Source organism: Elgaria multicarinata, chromosome 13, assembly GCF_023053635.1.
Source record: "Elgaria multicarinata webbii isolate HBS135686 ecotype San Diego chromosome 13, rElgMul1.1.pri, whole genome shotgun sequence".
Classification (NCBI taxonomy): Eukaryota; Metazoa; Chordata; class Lepidosauria; order Squamata; family Anguidae; genus Elgaria; species Elgaria multicarinata.
Window position 1 is genome coordinate 34,089,791 of NC_086183.1, and position 22,865 is coordinate 34,112,655.

The 22,865-nt window shown below is 50.1% G+C and overlaps 1 protein-coding gene across 5 annotated transcripts in view; it reads left to right on the forward strand.

Annotated features, from left to right (window-relative positions):
• The first annotated feature begins 238 nt into the window (after positions 1 to 238).
• The window catches only part of EML2 (EMAP like 2), a 31,375-nt gene continuing 8,748 nt past the window's right edge, over positions 239 to 22,865 (forward strand). Inside the window, exons 1-12 of one of the 5 annotated variants that reach the window (XM_063139684.1) lie at positions 239 to 305; positions 6,740 to 6,922; positions 10,379 to 10,499; positions 12,988 to 13,101; positions 14,189 to 14,266; positions 17,163 to 17,191; positions 18,377 to 18,506; positions 18,641 to 18,790; positions 20,055 to 20,124; positions 20,740 to 20,850; positions 21,770 to 21,865; positions 21,976 to 22,110. In XM_063139684.1, the coding sequence (XP_062995754.1) occupies positions 239 to 305; positions 6,740 to 6,922; positions 10,379 to 10,499; positions 12,988 to 13,101; positions 14,189 to 14,266; positions 17,163 to 17,191; positions 18,377 to 18,506; positions 18,641 to 18,790; positions 20,055 to 20,124; positions 20,740 to 20,850; positions 21,770 to 21,865; positions 21,976 to 22,110 (1,284 nt within the window). Of the gene's footprint in view, positions 306 to 6,739; positions 6,923 to 10,378; positions 10,500 to 12,987; positions 13,102 to 14,188; positions 14,267 to 14,671; positions 14,692 to 16,674; positions 16,692 to 17,162; positions 17,192 to 18,376; positions 18,507 to 18,640; positions 18,791 to 20,054; positions 20,125 to 20,739; positions 20,851 to 21,769; positions 21,866 to 21,975; positions 22,111 to 22,865 lie in introns of those variants that run through there. The other 4 variants (XM_063139685.1, XM_063139686.1, XM_063139687.1 and 1 more) reach the window with 4 other exon arrangements.

Consider the following 22,865-nt stretch of genomic DNA (forward strand, 5'->3'; position numbering starts at 1 on the left):
GCATTTGGCAGAACCACGGGGGTTCCCAGTTAAGAAGATGCAGGAAAGAGGTAGGTTACTATGGTAACAGGAGGCAGGCAGGCAGGGGACCAAGTGGGAGGGAGAGATGAGTAAAGAGGCAGAGGTAGCGGAGGTGTGAGCGAAGAAGGGAAGGCAGGAGGGAGGGAGGTGGGGGGACGGGGTGGGTGGGAAGCTGGCAATTGCGTGGGGCGGGGGTGCAGGGGTTTGGGGGGTGGGCATGGCCGAAAGGATGCCCAGCTGTGGGATCGTGTACGACACCTCCTTGCTCCTGCAGTTCTGCAATGGTGAGTTAGCACGTCCCTGCAGCAGCAGCAGCAGCTGTCCCCCGTTCGCCTGCTCTCCGCTGGACCCCGGGGGGCCGCCACCGGGGTTCCCTCGGGAGGGACACCGACACCAGCCCCCGCCCCAGCCCCCGTCCAGCTGGCAGGATTCCACCCATGTGCAATATGGTGGCAAGCCGTTCCCGACTTCGCAAGATGCTGCAATTCCGTGTTCAGGGCTTGCGCGCCCAGAGCAAGGGAGGCGCTCCTGGGCAGTTCTGCAAGAACTCGGGTGGTCGGGTGGGCAGGGAGTGTCGTGGTACTTCCCGTGGCAAAGGTGTGTGGCACGAAAATGGCATTTGGGCAGGATTCACAGGCGCGACCGGCCAAACCAGAGGGCACATAAAGGGGGAGGGGATGTGCCAGAGAGGGCACGTGGGCAGAGGGCTGCGGTGGCAAAGCCCCCCCAGTATGGATCGGAGCCAGCCCTACTGCCCTCCCACCCGCCCTACTGCTATGCCAGAGCCCACACCCAGATTTTCGTCAGACCAACGGATCGTGCTGCACCTGGCACCGTCCGCCCACTGATGCTTGCCAGCTAGAGGCAATTTGGGAAATTCATAACGGAGTGGGGGTTCGCCCCGAGGATTGTGCCGTTGAAGCTTAGATTAATGAACCTGGAACAACGGACCATCTTCAGTTCCGTTCCCACCATCACTCATTTCGAACGGAATCCATCTGTCATACATCTGCACTGAAAGATTGGGGAAAGGCAGAATGCAACCTCTTGCTACTATTTATTTATCCATTTTGATGGTGGGTAAAGAAAGGTGATTAAAGTGTGAGTTAAGGAATAACTAACCCATGTCAACCGGTCCTGCATGGGTCCTCCTGCATGAAGGGACCTGAAAGATCGCGAGTCCACAGCTGCCATGGCTAAAGGCTCCACATCTACTGAAGAAGGATAGCAAGATTTTCAGGGGTCGAGCAGAGACCACACATGCTCGGGACGCTCTTTGTGACTAACACTTTGCCCTGGCATTCAACAGGTTATGAGGCTGAGCCCCGGCTTACATTACAGCTTGCATTCTGTGTATGTGCAGATGCACTGGTTGCTGTGTTTAAAATGAAGCCTGTCACTTGATCTTGACGAGCTGAGCTGTAGCATTCCCAAGCAGGTTGTGGGGCTGAGCCCAGGCTCGGGTTTTATCATCACATTTGTAATCCATTCTTCCTCCGTAAGTGTGAGGGTTATTGCAATATAATATTATCCTCACAACCCTGTAGGGTAGGTCAGGCTGGGAGACTGTCACTGGCTCAAGGTTATCCAGAGAGCTTCCTGGCTGGGCAGGCATTTGGATCCAGGTCCACGGTCCAATACTCTGCATTTCCCGGGCGTGTTCTCTCCTTGATGCCAGCCTGGTTTTGCACACCTTCCCAATGGCAGCGCCCCTCCCCTCCCCTCCCCTCCCCATCCTGTCTCTTGTGCTCCCGTGTTCCAGAAGCCAAGGGGGTTTAGGCTCAGCCCCCCTCAGGCCACTCCTCAGTGACCAGCACCCTTCCACCCAAGGTCACAGGGACGACGTCAGCCGGGTAAAGATGGGCAGGCTGTCCGCTCATCCGTCTACCCTCTCCGACCTGGTACTCTGCCTGGCTGCAGCGCCCGTTGCTTGTGATTGGACCGTGGCTCAGGGATGCTGCAAAGAGGGAGGAGGGAGGGACGAGCGAAGCAACACGATTGCAGAAGGCAGCGAGAGGCCCGAGATACTGCGGCGAAGGTCGGGAAAGGGGCAGGCAGGGGCGGCGGCGGCGGCGCGGCACCTGGCGCAGGGCAAACCCCAGCATGACAGGTGGGTGGCTGCCGGTCCCCTGGCTCGCTCGGCCGCGCCCCGCTTTGCCTGCATCCAGCCCGGTTCTGCATGCAGCTGCAGCCCCCTCCAGAGGGAGCTTTGGGGATTCTAGGAATACGGGGGAAATCTGCAGCCGTGCATGTGTGTGCGTGCAAACGCGCATGCCAGGCGCTGCGATGCCTCAGAGATGCCTCCATCCTGCAAGGTATGAAAGAGGATGTGGTTATTGCTAAGGAAAGCCCGGTGGGGTGGCGGGGTGGAGCTGTTTCAGTGCTACTAGGAAGCGCGCCAAGGGCTAGAACGATGCGTGCCCACTGCTAGGTAGGGAAAAACCAAATATATTTGCACAGAGCCCTCTCCCAAACATACTGTGGATAGCCAGCAACCACTAACCTCCAGGCTTTTGCCCCATGTCCTGTGCAGGGTGGGAGTGAGGTAGGGGGGGATGTTAGCCTGGTCATTAAAATCTCAACCCTTGAGGCAAACATCTCTGTACCCTGCTTATAGAATCATAGAATAATAGAGTTGGAAGGGGCCTACAAGGCCATTGAGTCCAACCCCCTGCTTACTTAGCACAGGAGGGAGAGAGAGAGAAGTGCTTAATTGGAGACCAGTTCTCAGCAAAGGAATTTATTTTCAGTACCAGCTCTGCTACTTGGAATTGTGATAAAGGAGCAAACATGCCCCTGAGTATGTGCAGAGTGCCTTCCCAGAGTCCTTACACACCTATAATGATGGATTTGCCAAGCTTTCAGGTCAGAGAATGCAGCTCCCACCTATTCCAATATCTCAGTATCTAAAAGTTAACCTGGGGAAAATGCTTATCTGCACAGAACTACCCAAACGCTATGACCAGCAGGCCCCAGATCCTCCTTCTCATTCTGTCAGAAAGGAAGTTGTCACAGGACAGGATGCCTATGCTTCTCCTGAGAAGGTGCAAAAGGCTATTCAAGGAACAGTCTGTTTCGAGCAGTGGTGGAAGCATTTAACACTCATCTCTCAGGGACACTATGGTTGCACCCTGCATTGCATTTGTGGATCCTACATTGAGAATAGGGTTGGACTAGATGACCTCTAAGATCCCTTCCAACTGTACAATTCAGAGCCGGTCTTCTTAGGGAGCATAGTGCATGTAGAATAAAGGGGCCCTCTATAATGGAGCATAGTTTAGCTTTCGTGATCCCAGATTAACATGCAATCTCATAATACGGCGCATTAGTGAACCCATAATATCATTTGGCCCTCCTTTGGTATTACGGTAGCATTCTTGAGGCTGCTTAGGTTACTCCACGTGTGTTTACTTGGGAGTAAGCCCCACTATGCTCGCTATGTGAGGCTAGGATAAGGATTGCACCCTCTAACCGTCTTGCAGGATCCACAGTCAGGATGAATAACGAGTGGAGAAAGGGCCGTGTTATTTTCTCAGCTATTCCAACATGTTTATGAGTGAACAGGGTTAATACACGTAAATCATCACAAGAACAGGATTTCAGTTATTTCAGGTTCAGTATCTTGCATGTGGCATCAAGGAGGCTAAAGTGTAATGAAAACGTGTGGGATTCCCCATGTCTTTTCAATGCATAGTTCAAGTGAACTTTCTAACCTGTATTAATGATTTTGATTATAGAACACACATTCCACATTAATTGTCACTAACCGCAAGGGTTTTACTTTTGGTATATGCTCCTACCCCAAAGACATCCTATAGCATCCTGCTCCCTTTCCAGAAACGTGGTTGGCATCATCTGATGGCCTAATTTGAGAGACAGGTGTGGCAGGGACAGAAGGCCACCTGTGCAGAATCAACTGCACTAAAAGCAGCTGGAAGCATCTGTTTGCCACCAGGGGGCAGTGTCTGCAAAAGACTGAGCTTTATCGAGGGCTACTTCTACGATAAATAGTATTCAGGAGCTCCCCAAAAGGAAATAATAATAATAATAATAATAATAATAATAATAATAATAATAATAATAATGATGATGATGATGATGATGATGATGATAATGATAATAATAGATGTCCGGTCTGAAAGGCCCACAAGAAATTATGGAAGCTATGAACATCAATTGACAGGACAGGGCTCATTTTATATAAATGCAAGCTGCAAATAAGGAAGGGATGTGCAACAAGGGTCTGAAACTAGTACAGTCCTTGCTGCCTACACATATGCAAAACAGGCAGGTCTTCACCCTCGATTTAAAAACAAACAAACAAAATACTTCAAATACTTAGAAGGTGGTCACACAGAGGAGGGCCAGGATCTCTTCTCGATCCTCCCAAAGTGCAGGACACAGAATAACGGGCTCAAGTGACAGGAAGCCAGATTCCGGCTGGACATCAGGAAAAACTTCCTGACGGTTAGAGCAGTACGACAATGGAACCAGTGACCTAGGGAGGTTGTGGGCTCTCCCACACTAGAGGCCTTCAAGAGGCAGCTGGACAAGCATCTGTCAGGGATGCTTTAGGGTGGATTCCTGCATTGAGCAAGGGGTTGGACTCAATGGCCTTGTAGGCCCCTTTTAACTCTGCTATTCTATGATTCTAGGATTCTAGGAAAAGAAATCCACCATTGCCAGTAGCTTACTTGAGTATCAAGATTAATATGGTCCTTTCCCTTCCATCACCAGTGGAGTATTAACACTACAAAACACCGAATTAAAGTGAGTAGAGGTTCAGATTTGACATAGTCAGATTTATTTATTTAGTTTTACTTGCTAGCAAATGGACCCGGCTTTGCCTGGGTGGGAATAGCCCTTAGTTTGATAGAGTGAAGCATTTACACAAAGTTACACCAGGGTGCCCAGTTTGTCTGGATGAAGACCTGCTTGCTGGAGGAGTTACTGCAGGCTTCAACCTCATGGATACATTTGAATGAATTAACACTAATTAATGCATTTTAAAAACAAAATATACCTGAGGTCCTTACTCCCTAGATTCCCTTTAGTGTGCCTGTCACTTTTTAGGTGTCTAGCTTGCACACTTTGGTGCTATGGAATTGATGGACAGGCAGACAGATATTCTTTTTATTATTATTACAGATACACATGTTGGTGGTGATATAGTTCAAATGCGCTGATATTAATATCATCAGTATATTGATTTTGATACGGATATTGAAGTTGATATCGAGGCCATAAAGCCTTTGGCCTAGCCACCTGGTCTCCATCCCCTGCTGTATCTAAGCCCCAGCGTGTATAACGGAAACAATTGCATACTCCTTTCTTGCTGAGCCCTGACTTGGCTTCCCTTGGCTTCCCCTATTGTTTCCCCTGCTGAATTTCAAATTGTAAGCTTTTGGGGGAAGGAAGTATCCTGTTATACTCTATAAAGCACCATGCACACTGATCACAGAATCATAGAATAGTAGAGTTCGAAGGGGCCTACAAGGCCATTGAGTCCAACCCCCTGCTCAGGGCAGGAATCCACCCTAAAGCATCCCTGACAGATGGCTGTCCAGATGCCTCTTGAAGGCCTCTAGTGTGGGAGAACCCACAACCTCCCCAGATCATGGGTTCTTCTCTTCTCCAGGCTAAACATGCCCAGTTCTTTCAGTCTCTCTTCATAGGGCTTTGTTTCCAGACCCCTGATCATCCTGGTTGCCCTCCTGTGAACACACTCCAGCTTGCCTGCATCCTTAGAATCATAGAATCATAGAATCATAGAGTTGGAAGGGGCCTCTAAGGCCATTGAGTCCAACCCCTTGCTCAATGCAGGAATCCACCCTAAAGCATCTCTGACAGATGGTTGTCCAGCTGCCTCTTGAAGGCCTCTAGTGTGGGAGAGCCCACAGCCTCCATAGGTAACTGGTTCCATTGTCGTACTGTTCTAACAGCTAGGAAGTTTTTCCTGATGGTGCTTAATAAACAAGCAAGTAAACAAAAAAAATGTTGTTTTACTCTACTTGTAAGGTGCCTTGAAAATATTTTATAAAAATAGAATATAAATATCTTAAACGAAGGATAAAATGGATAAATAATGAACATTTCTAGACAGCCTCTGTGCCATATGGCACTCAAAGTTGCAAACAAATTATTATGGGTAAACAGCAACTCTTCGTACTGTCTCCAGAATTTGGGATGAGTTCAGCCCTAGGTGAATGACAGTTTAAGCCCAGCACAGATAGGTCTGTACTAGTTGTATATGCAACACATACTCACATGACCTACTAATATGAGTTAATTGGTGCTTTCTCTTTTAAGAAGCCTGCTGGGAAATAATCTTAATTTCTGCCTTAATATTGGACTCTTTCCAATATTCAGTTTTTCCATATTCATTTTTCAAATACTGTGAAGGCTAGAAACTAATTTACATTTACAAAAAAAAAAAAAAAGGTGAGATACCAGCTATTGGAGACCCAGTGTGGCACAATGGACCAAGTACCAGGTTTCGGTGTGAGAAATCTGAGTTAAAATATTTATGAAACCTATTTGGTAGCTTTGAATGAATAAGAATCTCTGTTTTATAACCTGACTTACCTTGCTGGGTTGCTATGGTAAATAATGAGGTATAAATGTGTATAGTATCCTGGCTTTGGATAGCTCTCATCCTGGAAACTGGCTCACCTGTTCTTCTCCCCCAACCCCCATCCATTTAACCTTCCCTCCCCAGATGATAACTTGTCAGGCATCAGCGGGATGGAGGTAGACGATCGTATCTCCTACCTGGAGCAGCGTCTGCAGCTGCAAGAAGATGAGATCCAGGTGCTGAAGGCCGCCCTGGCGGATGTCCTTCGACGCCTGAGCACCTGTGAGGAGAATGGACTCAGCCTGCAGAAGAGGGGACCCAGCAAAGGTATCAGGGCGGTGGAGAAGGCACATTGGAGGGCCCTGTATCCGGACTCCCAACCTGCGGGTCCCCCTCCCACTGCCTCACCACATCCGAGAAAAAAACCTCCCCATGTGGTTTGTGTATTTGTTTCTATAAAATGTTTTTCGCTGCTTTTTGGCCCAGGAAGGGGCATATGACAATGATGAAATACAAAATTAAACACCCACACGTACAAATAAAACAAAATAAAAAGCGAGCAGCCACAGGAGTAAGAGAAAGAGAAATCGTCCAGCATCAGCAAAAAAAGAAAGACGCAATCTCTTTGCGTCTTCCCTTTCTTTCTCAAAGTTCATCTCAGTTCAATCTTTGCTTAAAACCAAAGGTCACTGCAAAACAGAAGAGAAAAAAGGAAATAAACAAATCCACAACAGGGAATCAAACAGTATGCATTACTTACATATAAACAATTATAGACCGTTCTGGCTATTTTTTAAAAGTAGCTATTGCAAATAATGAAACGAAGTACATAAGATATTTGTTCTTGTCAGCTAAAAGCGTACACATTTTCTCCCACCACCACCAATCCCTGGGTGCCCTTACAGTGGGCATTACAGCAAATAATGACAAAGAGCCCCCCCTCCGGCCATTTCCCAACGTTGACAGGGGAGGAGCTTGAAGGTTCTCCTGGGGGAGAGAGTTCCAGGGTCCGGGTACCACAACCATGAAGGCCCTGTCCTGACTACCAGCCGCCAACTTCAGAACAGATGTTGGTGTCTTCCGGTATTACACTCCTTTTAACCTTTATTTATTTATTTATTTATTTAGTGCATTTTTATACCGCCCAATAGCCAAAGCTCTCTGGGCAGTTCACAAGAATTAAAACCATAATAAAACAACCAACAGGTTAAAAACACAAATACAAAATACAGTATAAAAAGCACAACCAGGATAAAACCACGCAGCAAAATTGACATAAGATTAAAATACAGAGTTAGAACAGTAAAAATTAAATTTAAGTTAAAATTAAGTGTTAAAATACTGAGAGAATAAAAAGGTCTTCAGCTGGCGATGAAAAGAGTACAGTGTAGGCGCCAGGCAAACCTTTCTGGGGAGCTCATTCCACAGCTGGGGTGCCACAGCTGAGAAGGCCCTACTCCTAGTAACCACCTGCCTCACTTCCTTTGGCAGGGGCTCATGGACAAGGGCCCCTGGAGATGATCTTAAGGTCCGGGCAGGCACATATGGGAGGAGGCGTTCCTTCAAATAACCTGGCCCCAAACCATTTAGGGCTTTAAATGTCAATACCAGCACTTTGAATCGGGCCGGACCTGGACTGGCAGCCAATGAAGTTGTAAAAGGACTGGCGTAATGTGATCTCTCCAGCCAGACATTTCAATCAAGTTAGGGTTGCAACCCACCCAGCCGTCTCTTTCAGAAGCCCTGTCCTCAAGAAGTAGGGCATTTATGACAGCTGGGTTGGGTCCTTGTACGTGAATAAATTTCAGTTATTGCTTCCCTTTGCTAAAATTAACATTTCTGTAGTCAAATAATAAGTGGCTGTAATGATCTTTAGAGATCAGTGGCCTGCTGACCAGCTCCTGATTTAAGAGTTCGGTGATGCTGCTAGACGCTTGCAGCTGTACTGGGACACAATCAGCCCAGAGATGCTGTCCGTGTTTTGTCCTTCGAGGGCAGTAAGTCGATGGGAGGCTGCTGGGTTAAGAGTGTCGAATCTGCCTGGACTGAAATGGTGCTGGAGTCATTCTTTCCCTCTTGGCCTTCCAGCTGCCATCGGCTGATAAGAAGCCTGTAGAGAACTCATTTACACAACAGGCCAGGCTCACCGTGGAGATGGGTTAGGGCAGCCTTTCTCAACCTGGGGCGCTCCAGATGTGTTGGACTACAACTCCCAGAATGCCCCAGCTCGGATGGATGGATGGATGGATGGACGGACGTGAGGAGGAGGGAGGGAAAGGAAAATGCAGAAACTTGCAAACTGAGGGGTGCCACCTGAGGCACTTCCCTCCATCTCTCAGCTATCACCTCATGCTGCAGACTTTGCCTCAGCACTCTGCCTGCCAAGTCCTGCCCTCAAAATTCTCCTCAGATTACCTCAGAGGCTGCCGGGCCCAGCCTGAGTGGCTCTGCCTGCGGACTGGCTCTCTGCCAGGCCTGCCTCTTTCTCGGAAGGCCAGGCAGAACTCCGCTTTCAACAGCTCGACAACCTCAGAAGAGCTGAGGGTTGCCAACCCATCAAGATGGGGCCGGTGGTGGCTGGACTGAATTGTTTTACGCTTTGGAGCCAGTTGCCGAGATAACGGGGAGCGTGACTGGGTTGTCTCCCACCCACCCCAACTCCGCTGTTTGTTTGTTTGTTTTTAAAGATGTGCACCTTAGGTAAAATAATCCACAAGTCAGGCCAGGGTAATACTTTTAAGACCAACTAAAACATCAACGTTTTAAGAAGAGCCCTGCTGGATCAGACTGAGGGTCCATCTAGTCCAGCATTCTGTTCACACCATGGCCAACCACAGGCAACCCACAAGCAGTGCAAACTTCCCAGTATATTGCTTATTGATACTGGAAGGTAGCATAGAGCCATCAGGACCAGTATCCTCCATGCATTTCTCTAATCCCCCATTAAAACCATCTGAATTGGTTCCATCACTACAACTTGTGGTAGCTAAACTGTTCCAGATCTTGTAACCTTTCCTCATAGGGAGTTGGTCCAGCTACTTGGTCATTTTGGCCATCACTACAACTTGTACCTTTTCCAGCCCTACAATATCCTGGCACCTAAGAGATCAAAGTTGGCAACAGGCTAACTGGTAAGAGAAGAGGATTCCACAACTGGTCACCACAACTGACCACCACCACCACCAAGGCCCTTTCCCAGTTAGCCATCCACCTCATCTCAGTAGGTGATGTTGACCTGTGACGTTGATCTTTGTACCCACGTTCAAAACTATTTAGGGCTTTAACTTTGAACTATGAACTGGTAGGCAGTGAAGAACTGAATATTTCTCACAAGTACTGAAAGATGTTCATTAGCGGTCAGTTTTATTCCATTTAATAGCCTTGCAATGATATTCTAGAACAGCCTTCCTCAACCTGGGGCGCTCCAGATGTGTTGGACTACAACTCCCAGAATGCCCCAGCCAGCTGGCTGGGGCATTCTGGGAGATGCAGTCCAACACATCTGGAGCGCCCCAGGTTGAGGAAGGCTGTTCTAGAAGCTCCCAAATACGCTTCGAGGGCAGCCGCATAGAATCATAGAATAGTAGAGTTGGAAGGGGCCTCTAAGGCCATCGAGTCCAACCCCCTGCTCAATGCAGGGATCCACCCTAAAGCATGTACAGCACATTAGAGTAATTTAACCGAAGTATTTCCAGAGCATCGATAACTGTGGCCAGGTCATACTTTCCCTTTTTTCTTCTTCTCTCCTTTTTACAAGAAACGAATGTCCTATCTCTATTGCAGTTTACCAGCTGCTGCGGGGGCTGCCCTCCAGACCCACCTTGAGTAACGGGATCATCCCACAGCGGAGAGGCTACTCCACTTCCCCGTCGTCCCCCAAGAGAGAACTGCTTCCTGGGAAAAGGTGATGTGTCTGCTCATAAGAGAGGTTTGCACGAGAGTCTCATATATTTCGCTCTCCCAGTGCTGCTGCTTTTATAATCAAATCTCTGTCAACACCATTATTTAATTTGGACTGAGAGAACTGGGGTGAGAAAAGAGGAAATAATTCTAAAAGATTTTATATTGGCTGCTGTGTTTTAAATTCACTTTAGTTTGATGTATGATGCATGATAGGTCACCTTAAGGGTTGGATTGGGTAAAAAAAATAGGAGATAAATTGTGGTGGGAAGGTAGGTAAAAATTCCTATGCACGCTTACCTAAAAATAAGCTCCATTAACCACATTAAGACCTTTTCCCCCTCGAGTTAATATGCATAGGATCAGGCCTTATGTCTTTTTGATAATTTTAAGGCAATATGGTTAAACTTCAATTTCCCAAAGTCAATATTTTACCCCTGATAGTCTTAAACTTTCTTAATCCTATAGCATCTGCCATTGGGAATATTGCTAAAAGAAAAGAAAAAATGATAAACCGGTATTTTTGCAAGTGAATTCAAATTAGGGAGAATTTGCTTTCCCATAGAGATGAGCAGGAATAGAGAAAATTCCAGCTTTTTTCCAGTTTGCAGAGATTTACCAGTCCAGGAGAGATTAGAAGAAATCTGAGGAATTCCAAAGCCACAAAAGACACAGATCGTAAAACTAGAAACTTTTCCATAATTCAAGTTTGGCTTCTTGTCAAAACCAGCTGTAACTTAGAAACAGCTTGATACATTTCCCTGTCCCTCTTTCTCTCTCTGCAGACTGGTTCTCAGGGGGGACTTTGCGATAAACACAGTCATTTGCAAACGAACATTGCTGCCTGAATCCTTTTATTCGATATTGATTTCTAAACTCTTGTATTTTCATTTTTCCTTGAAAGATGTTTGCGGTAGGGGGGAAATCATTCAGTTCTAAGTATCTGAATTTATTAAGATAAAGACCCCCCCCCCCAAAAAAAAGGTATTTGTGTAAACAATAGTAAAACAATAGCAAAAATTAAAGTACAATCTGTTTGCATGACAACCATCCCATGAATGACTACCAGCATGAACTGAATCAGACTGAAGACGCTTCTGGTTGAGCATCCTGTTCCCAATGGTGGTCCAGCTCCCAAGTAGGGCAGGAAGGCCTTAAAAGCCCACTCCTCTTGTTTCTCATTGGCATCTGCTACTAAGGGGTAAATTACCTCTGAACATGGAAGTTCTATTCCAAGCTATTATAACAATGAGTTATTTTAATGAATTTATCTAATGCTTTTTTAAAAAAGCTTTTTATTCTTTACATCCTATGGTTACCGCCCGTTTTACAGACGGAGGTTCTGTGCCTCCCCAAGAACTGTGGCACCCTGTACCCCCACCCTCTGCTTTCCATGCTGAACACACACACACGCCGCTTCTTGCTGTGATGCTAAACTCTCTCGGCTGGCGACAGAACAGGGGTGGTCTGGGATCTAGTCTTGGAACATACTGTCTGTTAAATAATGGGAAAAGAAGGAAGTTCTTGACATAGGTGGGGAATTTCCTCCCTCGCCGCAGGACAGTCGCAACTAGAGATAGGATATTGTGGGGTGTGCAGCTCAGTCAAATACCCCTTCGAGACACTTGGCAAACTAGGGCTGCCCACGCTGACATCTGATTGAAGGTGCTACTTGAGTTGTAAAGGGAGGAATTGGCTTCCAGTTCAATGGGCAAAGTGTGTGGGAAGTGCATTGCCTTTCCATGGAGCATGTGCTTTGGCTTACTTGCTTGAGTCAGTTGGACTGACTGCTCAGCAGGGACCTGGGTGTGTTGCACTCCACTGGGGATTACGCCGCTGAACCTGGGAGTAAGTGACGTGTGAAGAATCTAGCCTTAAGAGTAGGTCTTCGGTTGCACGGCCTTCTGGTCCACTCCAGGGCCAAGATTTCAGAGGGGAGGCAGGGAGGATCTTAACGCCTAGTACTGGGGCAGGGTATGTGCAGGAGATGGCAAGCCAAGCAGGCAATTTGGCAGGAAACCAGAAACATTGTTTTCCTACAAAATCAGAAGAGCGGAAGATTAACTCTCTCCTGTGCCAATTCACAAAGTGAAGGAAGAGCAGAAATGCCTGCAATGTGCCTTTGTGGTCAATACAGCCTCCTTCACTGCCACTTAGAAATTCTTTTTCTGCTTTTGCCCACTGCCTCTGAATAGGGGTTGCTGGGAGCTCTTTCTTTGGATCTAGCACCCCAGGTCTTGCAAGGAGATCTTCTTTGATGGAACGCCTCAAGTTGCACAGGACTTTCAAAAAGCCATCTTGCAGAGAAGCTGTCTTACAAATGTGCTTAGCTTTTCATGCAGCAAACTCACTTCTTGCTCGCTTATGCTTTTGCTTCCTGCACACATGCTTTTTTCCGCATTGCCCACTTTCCCGGCTGGCTTCTCCTCCTCCTCCTCCTCTTGCCCCTTTGCCCTTTTTTGGCCATATTGCTGAGGATCTCTCTCCCACAGCGGGCGTAGCTGTCCCTCTCCGGAACGCCCAGCCTCGCTCAAGCGCGAGAGTTTCAAGGACCAGAGGAGCCGCACCACTTCCTCAAGCAGCTCCTGCAGTGGGAAACGCGAAGGGTACGTGTGGAAACGCTGTTCCAGAGGCTCCAGCCAGGCTTGCAGATTCAGCTCTCCCCTCCCCCCGCCCACCTCTCCGCTGTAAACTCCATGCTATCATCCATGAAGGCTGAACAATTTTTTTTACACTTTAAATAACAGAATGCTGGAAAAACGAGCGAGGGTCTTGCAACTCAGGTTTAGCAAAGCTCATTGTAAATAGTAAAGCAGCTGAAAAGTTTGCTATGAATGCTTCTTTGCTCTAGCAGCTCAGGTTTTGCAAGGCCCATTTAATCTACTTTGCAGAGCAACTGAGGTGTTGCAAAGCGTGTCTTGTTTAAGCTCAAGGAAAACCTACTTTAAATCACCAAAACTAGCACAAACCGGAAGCGAAACTAGCCAGGAGAAAGGCAGCGAGCTGGGAGATCGAATTTCAAAGCGAGAGGAGAGAGGGAGGAAGCGACGGCGCACTCTCCTAACCGGATATCTCCTGCTCGAGGCGCGCAACTTTTTTCCGTTCCCGCCGCACCGGGTGGCGTTTTCCCTTTTTTGCCGCTCTTAAAGGCGCAGGTGCCACCGCAGAGCCGGGACCGCGCCACCTATCCACGCGCGCACAAGCGGCGAGATTCCGACGTACACGGCCATCACGCATCTTGGGTGTCCCTCGCAGGGAACTCTCAAGTTTTCTCCGCGGAAGCCCATCCCGTGGAGCAGAGCAGCCCTAGGCTCGCTGGCCCCGCGGTCAAGAGCGGCGGTTTCGCGTGAGCCCTGCGTGGGAAAACCGCCCGCTTTTTTCCCAGGCGCTGCCGCCCTCCCCGAAGAAGCGGGCGCCGCTCTCCAGCAAGGAGAGGGTTAAGAGCCGGGCCCAGTCCGGGGGGGGCGGGTAGCCGAGAGCCAGGAAGGGCCTGGCTGGCAAGAGTTGGGAAGTTTCCCGCTCCGGCCCCATCGCTCCAGCGGGCCGCCCCACGGGGCGCTCTTTGCAAAAGTGCGGCATTTCCAGTTAGCGGAGGGCGAGGCAGAAATCGCCCCCACCCCCACCCCCCACGCAGGAATCCGCCCCATCGCTGCTGGGAACCGAGCCCGGCGCGCGCCTTCCCTGAATAAAGAGATCCGCCTCCCGAGAGCGAAGGCAGACGCAGATCAGAGCGTCCACCATGAAGAAGGCTGCGGGGAGCAGCAGCCCCAGGTAACGTGGTGGGTGGATCGCTGCCCCCTCCTCTCCCCTCCCCTCCCTGGCATGATCTAGCCCGGCACCTGTCTGCAATGCCAGGGTTCAGCTGAGGCATGCTGGAGAAGAGCTGCTCAGAGCATGTGCAGAGTGCCCTTTTAGCACTGAGCGTCTACAACAGGCACTGCATTCAGCCCCAGAGCCTGTCATTTGGAGGGGCGGGCGGGGGGGGGGGGAAGCAACGCCTTTGGTACCCCCCCTCTCTCCTCAGCTGGCGCTGTCCCTCTATCCAGGCTTGGCCTCAGATCTGGCTGCTGTATTTGGATATGAACAGGGCGGGGGGGTGTGTGTGTAGCAGAGCTGCAGGAGGGGCGCCAGGCAGAACGCCAGAGGAAAGCTAAAAAACAATGACCTCGAGGAGAAGCGCTGCGTGTTGCCTGCAAGTCGGTGGCTGCAAGCCGAAGATGGGGAGCCAGGGCCCACCTGGCCAGAGGCAGAGCGACGGGGAGGGGGGGGAGCTTCAGGAGACAGACTCTGGGCCGCTGAAAAGTAGCGACTTGCCAGCCCTCTTGCGATCGGGAGGGGAGTAGCTGGGGCTTCCCACCTCCAGGGGCTTCGCCCCGGGCGCTACAGGCAGGAGACTTATCGTCCCACCCCTTCCCACACATGCCATTCTTGAGAGCAACTTCCTAGGGCAGCGAGCGAGACGGAGTGCTGGCCCAAGGGCACCGGTTCTGTTTCATGGCGGAACTGGGGTGGGTGGGTTTGAACCTCGGGCTTCTTCTCTCCCAAGCTCAGTGCTCTGCCCACTGCGCCACACTCCCGGGAAGGCGCTGGCACAGTGGCATCGATGGTTTAGGGCAGGAGTTCAAGACGGCCTCGTGTGAGGCCGTCTGGCCTGGGTGCCCCAAGGCCTGTTTCCTGGTGAGTTGGTGCACGGGGGAGTGGGGGCAAGGGCTAAGGACGGTGGGTGGTGGGTGGTGGGTAAGAGGAGGCCCTGTTGCCTTGGCTGATGCAAAGCCACAACAGGATCCCCAAAGCCACAACAGGATCAGGGCCGGTGCTACCATAGAGGCCACTCAGGCGGCCGCCTAGAGCGCCAAGGTAAGGGGGGCGCCGAACGCCGCACCAGGAAGCCGCTCTCCCACAGTGGCTCTGAGAGGGCAGCTTCTGGGCATGCTGTTCCGAAGCCGCCCGCCTGCCCCAGCGTCCTGGCTTCGGTTCAGCTGGGCGCCCACCCAGCAGAAGCGAAGCCACGCCCACCCGCCCACCCCAGCGTCCTGGCTTCGGTTCAGCTGGGCGGGCGAGATGGCACCCCATGCCCAGGTACACTGGGGTGGGGGTGGGGTGGGTGGGTGAAAGCAGCTCACCTGCCTAGGGTGCAAAATAGTCTGGCACCGGCCCTGAACAGGATCCCCGGAGAGAAGAAGACAGAGGAAGGCTTTGCACAAACAGGGCGGGCGAGGCGGGAGTCCCCTGGGCGTGCAGGGAGGGAGGGAGGCAGGGAGGGAGGGCGCTGCCAACTGTGCCTTTTGATGGAGGGAGATAAAAAGCCACAGCAGATGGGCAGGGAGGTGCCCCGCCCTTCTCTGGGAGAGTTAACTCTTGGGCTGCTGAGCAAGGCCATGTAGAGGGGGAGGATTGCTTGTTGTTAAATACTTTTAAACAATGTTTAAATTGAGCTTTACCTGAAAAACAAATACCAAAATGTTCATCCACCTGGGAATCTCTCGGGTGAAAATGCTGGGGAATGAGAGCTGGGGATCTCACACATGGAAGCCCGCCTTCCCCAACCTGGTGCCTTCCAGATGTGTTGGACTCCAACTCCCATCGTCCCCAGAGAACGGTGGGAGTTGTGATTCAGCACATTTGGAGGGCGCCGGGATAGGGAAAGTTGGTGCAAGGGCTGCATCCTGCCACTGGACTGGGCTCATCCTGCTATGCTCAGCCCTTCCCAGGGGCATTCGGACAGCCCTACCCTACAGGTGAGCGTGCTGACCTCAGTGGACCTTTGGGCCTGATCGAGCAAGGCAGTTCCACGCTCTCGCCTTCTCTTGCATGTCTGTTCATTGGACTCCTGTTGTGTCTCGCCTTATCAAAGCATTCTGGTACCTGAAACCCTAATATCGGTGAAAATTGTGATGTACTAAATGCGCAGGGTTGTTTGAGGCTTAAAGCAATAGGGTCTGGGAGTTGATTATGCACCTTACTGCAAGTAATGCACCCGCTCCGCCTTTTGGGACTCTAGGTTCCCAGTCTCCCCTCCCTGCATTTGCAGTCCCCTGAGTAGCACTGCTTGGAGACCTGTTCTTCTCGCATGCCTTTGGCAATGCTTGTGTGGCTGCTCACACTGTCGTCACACTGAGTGAACCGTCTATGACGGACTGCAAACTGGCTGGTGCCTCTCCTGCCATTGGCTGACTTGCTTTGACGTCACAGAAGGGTCAGCCAGCATTCTGTCTGTCATTTCAAACAGTCATAGATTGTTTAAAATCAGTGTAGCTGCTGTGAAGGGAATAGAAATTGGGCAGGGGATAGGGGATGAACCATGTTCAGGTCCCGAGGACAGGAGGGGTTGCAATTTGTTGGCAGGAAAGGCATGATTGAGCAGGGGGTTGGACTCGATGGCCTTGTAGGCCCCTTCCAACTCTGCTATTCCATGATTCTATGATGGAGTGGCAGCAAAAAGGCAAGAGGAAAAGAGAATTGACTGCAATGGGCGATGGGAATGCCTTCAGCTGAAAGTCTGTTTATCTTTAAACTGAGAACTCTTCCCTCCCACTGGGAGATTTTGTATGGCAGGAAGACAGCCCCAGAGAGCAACAGATTCTTCATTTGTACAGATGTGAGAGGGAACATCTCTCTCTTCTTCGTCTTCTTTCATCGTAACAGTTTTTCTGTCTTTCCCTCACAGCAAACCTAAGGAATCCACCTTCAGTGCTGGTGAGTGAAAGCTGCTGCAATTTGCTTTTTATGGTCGGGAACAAAATGCAGAAAATTAGTTCAAGGATGGGCACCGGTCATAACCCGAGAGTACAGCAAGCCAAGGGCGGTAGATGTATTGGGTGAGAGAGTTTGTACAAAGGGGCTTGAAAGCTGTGTGTTCTTCTAATACAGCCAAGAGTTTTTGAAGCAGTGGGGGAGACCAGTTAAAGAGAAATGCCTCCATCAGTGCTAGAGAGTGTGCAAGGGCCCTTTTGCAATGTTTCTCTGTTTGGCCACCTCACCTGGAGCAGAGTCTTGCTTGCCACGGGTGACCAGGTTGTTCACAAGTCTTGTGTAACGGGCAAACAGAGATAGGGATGAGCAGCAGGAGAGAACACATCTTCTGGGTTTAGAAGAAAGGCAGGAGAAGGCCTGCTTATGGGGGAAGTCAAGGCTGGAGAAGGTCCCAACACAGAGGCCACCCAGGGTCTAAACCAGCTGGGTTACAGAAAGAGCACAACTCCAGGCAAAAGATGAGTACAGACGTGAAGTCAACAGCCAATCCAAAGCCAAGGTGGGCAAAATTCAATCAAGAATACTGTACCAGGCAAGGAAGAGTCCAAACTTGATCACAAGGCAATCCAGGGTCTGGTCTCAGGGAGTCAAAGGCAAGATGATCAGAGCTGATGTACAGACATTGTTCCAGCAGTCCTCCCTCCCTAGCACGGGGACTTCTGCTCTAGGGCTTCCAGAGACCCGCCCAGGACTCAGCAGCAGCATCTCAGAGCCTCATTAGGAGGGCCCTTTACTCATGAGGAGCCCTCCTCTGCAACCAGGCACTTTTTCTACTGATGGACCTGGCCTGCCTCTTGAGATGCTCCCTCTGTTGGGAGCCAGATGATCACCCAGCCTCTATCTCAGAAGTGGCATTCCTCTCCTCTTGAGGGGCTGGACCCACGGCCGCCCCCCCCCCGAGTCCCAGGCTCCTCCTGCTTCTCCTCTATGTGGCCTGAGCGCTAGCTCTTCCTCCTAAAAGGATTGCTCCAGTAGGGACGTGACGGGGCTTCCGTGGAGTGGCGGCAGTGGGCTTCTTCTGGGATGCTGGTCAGCCGGAGGTCCTGCAGGCTTGGTTATGGGAGAGCATCATGCCTTTTTGACTTGCCTGTCTCCCCTTCTCTCCCCGCCTCCCCGATCCGCCGGCAGAGGATGGTTACGTGAAGATGTACCTGCGGGGGCGCCCCATCCCCATGTTTGTCCCTGATGCCGTCGTTGCCACCTACAGCCTGGATGCGAAGCTGGATCTGCCCCATAAGAAGCTGAAGTTGGACTGGGTGTATCCTGCCCAAAGCCCCCTCCCCTGTGTGAATGGGGAGGATGCGGGTGAGGGTGGGCCCCTGGGTTCTGAGAGCTGGCAGCCCCGACCTCCGAATTCACTTTTTCTCCTTGACTTACTGGCATCTGCTCCAGCTATGGGTATCGGGGACGTGACTGCCGGGCGAACCTTTTCCTGCTGCCCACGGGGGAAATTGTGTATTTCGTGGCTGCGGTGGCTGTCCTCTACAACGTGGAGGAACAGCGGCAGCGCCATTACCTCGGCCACAACGATGACATCAAGTGGTGAGTAATGGTGTGTGTGTGAATTGCTGCCTCTCCAACAGCAAAGGGCAGAGGAGGGGGAGGGGGAGGGGAAAGGTTCAAGGCCAATTTGCAGACGGAGCCAGTGGGGGCTGGTGGCTCCGATGTCAGTAAGGCAGTGAATCCGCTCCGGGTTTCAGTCAGAACCAACGCAGAGCACCTAGGAGAGCTCCTCTGGAGTTCTGACTGGTTCTGATCGGAACCCGGAGTGTTTCAACCAGAACCAATCAGGTGGCCCTATTGACATCGGAGTCACCACTGGACAGCGCCATCCACATCTGGGGGAGTGGATGGACTTGTGCCCCGTTCTCTGATATGTGAAGAGATTTCTCTCTCTAACTTAACGTTGGATTGGACTATTTGGCCTTGAAAGGACAGCCCCCCTCTCCAAGGGACTTTGTGCTGCAGCAGCTGTTGAACTATATTGAAATGTTGATTTCTGATTATACTATATATTTTTCTGTCTTACTTCTTTCCACAAAACTCTGCCCAAGGAGATGTGGAACAAACTCAGACTTGAACATGACATTACATGAAAACAATAAACTGGTGCAGATGTCAAAAGCGGAGTGTAAGGGCTTCAGCTTTGAATGCTGACTTAAAAGAGGGGTTTTAATTGGAACTGGTCCCAGAGCGTGGTCTGAAGGCACATGAAGCAGCCATGTTGCTGAAGCTAAGCAGGTCTGGCTCTGGTCTGTGCTTGGAGGGGAGACCTCCTGTGAACCACAAGTAGCCATTTTGAGCTACACAACGGGAGAAGGGTAGGCTTCGTAAGGGAGGGAATTCCAGCAAATATGCGTATCCCATGGGAAGGCTGCCTATAACCCTTCTCCTCTGTTGAGCCAGCTTCCTGAATAGATGGGGTGCAGAGCTGTGGCTCCCTTATAGACCATTACAGACACTGGGGTTCATATGGGTGAAGGTGCACCGAAAATTATGCTGAGCCCAAGAAGTTGTATCTCTTGGGAGGATTTAGTGTGGTGTGGCGGAATGGAAATGGGAGCTGAGATTTGATCCCAAGGCCTGACTCTGTTGTGGCCTGGTTCAAGTTGTGCTCTTAGCCTGAGTCATTTAACTGTAAAATGGGAACAATAGTATCTTGTTCTATCAGCAAATGGAGTATTAATGGCACTTTGCAAACAAAAAGTGATGGATGCAAATACGAGATAAAGCTGGAGTGGGCGGCTGGTCTTTTGGGACACCCAGCACTCTGTATGTGACCCATGCCCTTTCCTGTCTCACTTAGCCTGGCTGTGCATCCTGACATGGTAACCATAGCAACTGGACAGGTGGCCGGGACTTCCAAAGATGGCAAGGTGAGGGGCGTGGCACTTGCACCAAATTCAGGGCCAGAGGCGGAAGCTCCAGAAATAAAACGGGGAGGTGGAGAGAACAGTGAGGGAGGATTGGGGAATAAGGGGTTCCAGGAGCTTGAAGCAAACATTGTTTGGAGCATCAGAATATGAGCATACGTTGACATTACCTTTTGTATGGTATCTATATGTCACTATTGCCCTGGATGCCCTAGTTGCAGAAAGGCAAGATGCACGTTTAAATAAATAGGAAATGCCATCCTAAATCAGGCTCCATCTAGCCAGGCATTCTTTTCCCAACAGTGGCCAGCCAAATTCTTGGAAATGCTCACAGGCAGGGCATGAAGGAACTGAGCTTCTATTGTTTATCACCCAGTCACTATATTACCTCTTGGATATGGAGGTTCCATTTAGTTGCCATGGCAAATATTCAGTCGATAGACTTTGCTTCCTCTTTCACAAATTTGTCTATTCCTCTTTTCTTTTCTAAGTACACTAAGTTCGTGGCCAGGGCCACATCCAGTGGCAGCAGATTTCACAAGCTGATGACGCATCATGTGAAGAAGCAAGAGCTTCTTTTGGTTTATCCTGAACCGGGTTTTCTGTGTCTTTTCACAGCCGCTGCCTCCCCATGTACGGGTCTGGGATTCTGTGAGCCTGAACACACTTCACGTCCTGGGACCAGGGCCCTTTGACCGAGCCGTGACTTGTGTGGGATTCTCCAAGTCTGTAAGCAAGACCCTCTCCCTCTTGCATCTCTGATTCCCTTTCCTTTTGCTGCAAAATATGAGTTGTTATCAGGGGACATCTGGAGCTCACCCTACAAACTGTGGCCGAGTCCAGAATCTGGGCTGGTCTTGTTTAGGAAGATTTCAGCTGTGCAGGCTCTGCAACGCAAGGCCAGCGTGAGGAAATCCCCACTGGTTGGTTTGTTTAGATTAGATATCCCAGAGAAAGGAAAGGGCCATCTGTATGGAAGAGGAGATTAATTTTAAGAGAATTTGGGAAGGGGGTGGACAGAAGGCAGGCTGCAAATTCAAAGAGTAGCAGAGCGCTACATCCGGATCCCTTCATGTTCTGCCAAGACACATTCTCCTTCTCCTCCCACGAAGATCCAAATCCTCTAGTCAAGAGATGTGAATTTTGCAGTCAAGTAATTCATAAACATGCTTAGACTTTTACATAGTTAAATCTTTCTCAACACTTTGATTTTAAGAAGGGTGGATTCCTGCATTGAGCAGGGGAGTGGACTCGCTGGCCTTATAGGCCCCTTCCAACCCTACTAGTCTGTGAGTAAGTAGAAGAGGGGGCTGGCATGAGATTTCCGTGAATCATTTGCCGGACCTTTCGTGGCAAACTTGATGCGTCCTGCTCGCCCTGCCCTCCCAAACACCTGAACTTTCCAACTAAGATTGTAGTGCCTGAATTTGCTTTCCTTTTCCCCCTCCTCCTCCTCCCTCCCAATCCCCTTTCCTTTTGTGTCATGTCTTTTAGATTGTAAGCCTGTGGGCAGGGACTGTCAAGAAATACTTTTGTAAGCCGCCGTGAGAGCCTTTTTTGGCTGAATGGCGGCATAAAAATCCTTAAATAAATAAATAAATAAACACCTGCTCCCCTGCCTATATCCAAACTGCTTTTCTCTCCCTAGAATGGGGGCGGACTCCTGTGTGCTGTGGATGACTCCAATGACCACGTCCTGTCCGTGTGGGATTGGCAAAAGGAGCAGAAGCTTGCTGATGTGAAGGTAACTGTGTGGCCGCCTTGTTCCTTCCCACCATCTGTGACGTATCTCCACCTCTGGCTTGCAAGTGTTGCTGCTGCACCCACAGCCTGACACTCTCTTTCCTCTTCAAGTGCTCCAACGAGTCTGTGCTGGCTGCCACCTTCCACCCCACAGAGCCGACGCTACTCATTACCTGCGGAAAATCCCACATCCATTTCTGGACGCTGGAGGGAGGCAGCCTCAGCAAGAGACAGGGCATTTTTGAGGTGAGAGCGGGATCTACAGAAGAGGGTGAAACTGAGAGACAAGCAGCCGAGGATTATGGGTGGGCCATGGATTGGTTGGCTAGCGGGCTCATTTCCCTCCCCTGGAGATGTTGGAAACAGCAATTGCCCTTGTGCACCTTCCATTCGTTTCAACAGATGGTGCACAGGAGAACTTCCTGGTGGGTTTGTGCCCAGAAATCTTATGTAGACCCTTTTATGTACTAGTAACATGTGAGTTATAGATCCAAGAGCAGTGAAGGGCCCTGGGAAGTGCAGGGACTAGCCACACACACACACACTATCCATGTGGACTCTAGTGGTCTTTTGCTCTCTCACTCAGTCCCTGTCCCCAGATGAATTAAAATGGTGGTAGTAGAACTGGCACAAGAACCAGAAAGATAAAGATCAAAAAGCATCTTGCAGCTGGACTAAATGACCTGGCTTGCACAACACGACACCCCATCATGGGTTAATTTACTCTTGAGGAGCTGCAGTGCATGCCAGCTGCCATTATGAATATGCAACCCTGACTGGGGTCGTGTCATGCGAACCCAGCCAGCAGGGGTTATTTGAGGGTTAAACAACTCTTGTATAATCCATGGTCTGTTTTAGGGTTATGCGAGGATAAATTAACCCACAATAGGCTGTTGTGCCATGTGCACCAGCCCAAATACACCTACTGATACTTAGCATTTACAGAGGATTTTAGAGCTTCAAAAATCCGTTTCACATACGCTACTTCAGTAATATGTGAC